This window comes from Sardina pilchardus, chromosome 23, assembly GCF_963854185.1.
Source record: "Sardina pilchardus chromosome 23, fSarPil1.1, whole genome shotgun sequence".
NCBI classification, from domain to species: domain Eukaryota; kingdom Metazoa; phylum Chordata; class Actinopteri; order Clupeiformes; family Clupeidae; genus Sardina; species Sardina pilchardus.
Window position 1 is genome coordinate 21,696,487 of NC_085016.1, and position 3,843 is coordinate 21,700,329.

General features: G+C 62.0%; 1 protein-coding gene across 1 annotated transcript in view; it reads right to left on the reverse strand.

Moving 5' to 3' along the window:
- Positions 1-1,120: 1,120 nt before the first annotated feature.
- Positions 1,121-3,843, reverse strand: part of LOC134071784 (fidgetin-like) — a 37,598-nt gene continuing 34,875 nt past the window's right edge. The window contains exon 3 of the mRNA XM_062528626.1: positions 1,121-3,450. Within this exon, the coding sequence (XP_062384610.1) occupies positions 1,121-3,450 (2,330 nt within the window). The remainder of the gene's footprint in view (positions 3,451-3,843) is intronic.

The following is a 3,843-nucleotide window of genomic DNA, read 5'->3' on the forward strand; positions in this document are numbered from 1 at the left end:
TCCACATTCTACTAATAATAATACATTCATTATGAAATCCTCACTGACAACACTTCACTGAGGTAAACACTTAAAATTCAGACAAAACGTAACTAGTAAAAATATTACTAAAGCAAAACTTTAAAACAAACCACAAACTCAACATCAGTACATAGTGCTTTGCTTTTGACACAACCCTCTGAGGTACTGCACAAATTCTTTCCTGAGATTTCCCATTTTTCTCCTTTGTTTTTGCAGACAGGACATCAAAAGAGATTTCTACAAATCAGGTTTAGATGCTTCCAGCCCAGTCACTCTAAAACACACACACACACACACACACACATACGTATGCATGCATGCATGCACACGCACACGCACGCACGCACGCACGCACGCACGCACGCACGCACGCACGCACGCACGCACGCACGCACGCACGCACACACACACACACACACACACACACACACACACACACACACACACACACACACACACACACACACACACACACACACACGTATTTGAGGAATACTGTTGGCCTTCATGTAATGGCTGAAGAAATATGGTCTCCCATGGTAACAGTGATTTTAGGTACTTGTCTTAAAGCTCTGGATATTAGCGCACCACCAATGAAGATTGTGAGGCAAATAAACAAAAATGCGTAAGAAAAAAAAGCACCATATCAGGCACTTCTGAGGAAATGAAATCTCCATAACAGCCGTGATTGAAAGCACAGAAATACACTGATACACTCTATGTCCCACTCTCTCTCTCTCTCTCTCTCAAACACACACACACACACACACACACACACACATACACACACACACACAAACACACACAGACTTGCTTTCTCTTTGCATCAAGGTAAGCAAATGCCTGGCTTCAGAAAGAGCCTGAAGCGAGGTCTGACTCTTGTCTGTTTCGGTCAGTGTGACTACTGGACACTGATATCTGCCCTGCCCCCCCCCCTCAGTAACCTTCCCCAGGTGAGCAACCCATCACTCCGTCCATTTGTCCGTCCACTCTCCGTCCACTCTTGGGTCATTCCCTGTGTCTCTCCTCCAGAGTCTATTGGGGAGACGTGGAGGGTGGTGGTGGTGGGGGGGGACGGGGACGGGGGGGTCAAGATCTCTCACTGTCTGCAGCCGAACATTTTGCTCCACTCCACGTAGGCGTCCATGTCCTTGTGGGAGACGTCCGGCTGCGTCCGGCGCAGGGCCGCGTCCAGGTCCTGGTAGGCGACGGGGCGGAGGAGCGGCAGCTCCATGGCGCGGCGCAGGGCGTCCTGGCAGAGGCGGGCGAGCGCCAGCGCCGAGTAGCCCTCGGTCCGCTGCACCAGCAGGCCCACCTCCTCCTCGGCCAGGCAGCAGCCGTGCGGCGCCAGGTTCTGGCTGACGATCTGCCGGCGGGCCGGGCCGTCCGGCGGGGCCACCAGGAGCGTCCGGCGGGCGAAGTAGCGGTGCACGGCGGCCTCGTCCAGCTCGTCGGGCCGGCTGGTGGACGCCAGGACCAGGACTTGGGGGGCCTCGTCGGAAGCCGAACCGCCGGAACCAGCGGCGGCGTTGTTGCCTAAAAGTAGCCGGTCCAGCTGGGCCTGCAGCTCCCTCCTGACCCGGGCAGCGGCCGAGGAGGAGGAGGAGGAAGAGGAAGAGGAAGAGGACTCCTCGCGCGAGCGGCGTCCACTCCCCAGCACGGCCTCGGCCTCGCTCAGGAGCAGCACGCAGGGCTGGCGCGCGCGGGCCACCAGGAAGCAGGCCTGCAGCAGCCGCTCGGCCTCCGGCGCCCACTCGCCGGTCAGCAGGGAGCCGCGCAGGTGCAGCAGCGGCGCCCCCATCTGGCCGGACATGCAGCGCGCCAGCAGGGTGCGGCCGGAGCCCGGGGGGCCGAAGAGGAGCAGGGCGCGGGGCAGCGGGGGGGACGCCCCCCCCAGCGGGCCGAAGACGTCGGGCCGGAGCAGCGGCCACAGGACCTCCTCCTTCAGCGCCGCCTTGGCCGTCTCCAGGCCCGCGATGTCCCCCCAGTCCAGCAGGGGGTGCTGCTGCTGCAGGACCTGAGTGGACACCAGCTCCAGCACGCGCGGGTCCACCGACTTCAGATGCTCCTCGGCCGCCGCCGCCGACGAGGAGGAGGACGGCGATGAAGACGACGCGGCGACGGGGGAGCCGTTGGCGGCGGCCGTGGTCGCCGGCGAGCCGAAACTGAACGCGGACTCGCCGGCGGCCGAGTGGGGGGTCTTGGAGGCGCCCACGTACCCGGGCGACGTCAGCGAGCCCCCGCCGAAGTCTCCGCCCCGGGGGTCGTCCGAGGGGGACGCCTGACCGGCCGCCTTGAAGCTGCCGTTGGCGTTGGTGCCCTCGGGCAGCCGGTACAGCGGGCTGAGGCTGGCGGAGGCGGAGGGCGGGGGCTGGGCGTAGCCGAAGTCGCCGTAGGGCTCGCCCATCTCCGCCTGGCCCACCATGTAAAAGGCCTTCCGCTTCAGGGAGCCCGAGCCGCAGCCGTTGAGCGGGGTGGGGGTGATGGGCGCCAGGCTGTGGGGCGGCGCGGCGTAGGAGGAGTACGAGGCCATGGTGGTGGAGGGGGCCAGCGGGGTGGGCACCGCGATGCCCGCGGGGAGGTAGGAGGAGGGAGGGGGCGGGGGTGGGGGCGGAGGGGGGCTGTAGCCGGGGGCCACGGAGGCGGTCTGGTGGTGGTGGTGCGGGGCGTAGCCCGAGGGGGTGTAGCTGTACCCGGGCAGAGCCGGCGGGGAGGAGGTGGTGCTGTAGGCGGCGGGCACCAGGGTGGCGTGGGAGGCCGGGGGCGGCGGGGGAGCCTGGAGGAGGGGCGAGGGGTGCCCGCTGTACCCGCCGGAGGAGGCGTGCAGGTAGGAGCTCCCGTAGGCGGCGGCGGCGGCGGCGGATGCGTAGGGTTCCTGAGATGCCAACGTCTGGCTGCCGCAGCTGCTGCTGGAGAAGCCCTGCTCTGCCAGGCTGCCACCTCCGCCGCTGCCCGCGCCCGGAGAGCTGCACAGGGCGCCCGCCGCCACGTCCGACGTGGCCGCCATGCCCACTTTGCCCGTGGGCACGCCCACCTCGCAGCCCAGCGGGTACACCCCTCCTCCGCCCACGGGCTCGGCCCACGGGTCGGCCTCCACCTTCCTCCCGTTGGCCAGCCCGTTGGGTCCGGCCGCGTCTGGGTACGCGTTGAGCAGCGCCCGCTCCCCGGCGCTCATGCCGGGCACCTCCAGGATGCCCGAGTACTTCTCGGCGTACTTCTTGAGCAGGTTGGAGGCGGTGAGCGCCGAGATGTCGTCGTTGGCCCAGCTGTACTGGTAGGCGGCGGCGGCGGCGGAACTGGACATGGCGCCGGGCACCCTCTGCATGCGGTAGCCCTCGGCCTTGTGGGACGGCGAGCGCGTGGTGGACGAGATGTCGAAGTGTTGCTCTGCCCACTGGGTGTGCTCAGGGGTCCACTGCATCTTCACGCCTGTGGACAGCGGAACAGTTAACACACACGCGTTAACACACACCAGTTAACACACACTCATTAACACACACCAGTCAAAGTCACACACAAAAGGACACGTTTTTATAGAACATAATATGGAGGCAGGGCATATGTATTAGAACAGTTAACACACACCAATTAACGCACATCAGTCAACTCACACACAAAAGGACAAGCTTTTATAGAACATAATATGGAGGCAGGGCATATGTATGAGAGGTTTGGGAACTGTAAAGATTAACTACTGATTTAAGTGTGTTTATTGTTGCTACTGAAACCAAAGAATCATAAGGATAATAAAAATAAAAAAAAGAAACACAAATTAAACCATATGATTTAAAACTGGATCCTTGTCACTGAAATGCCTACTTA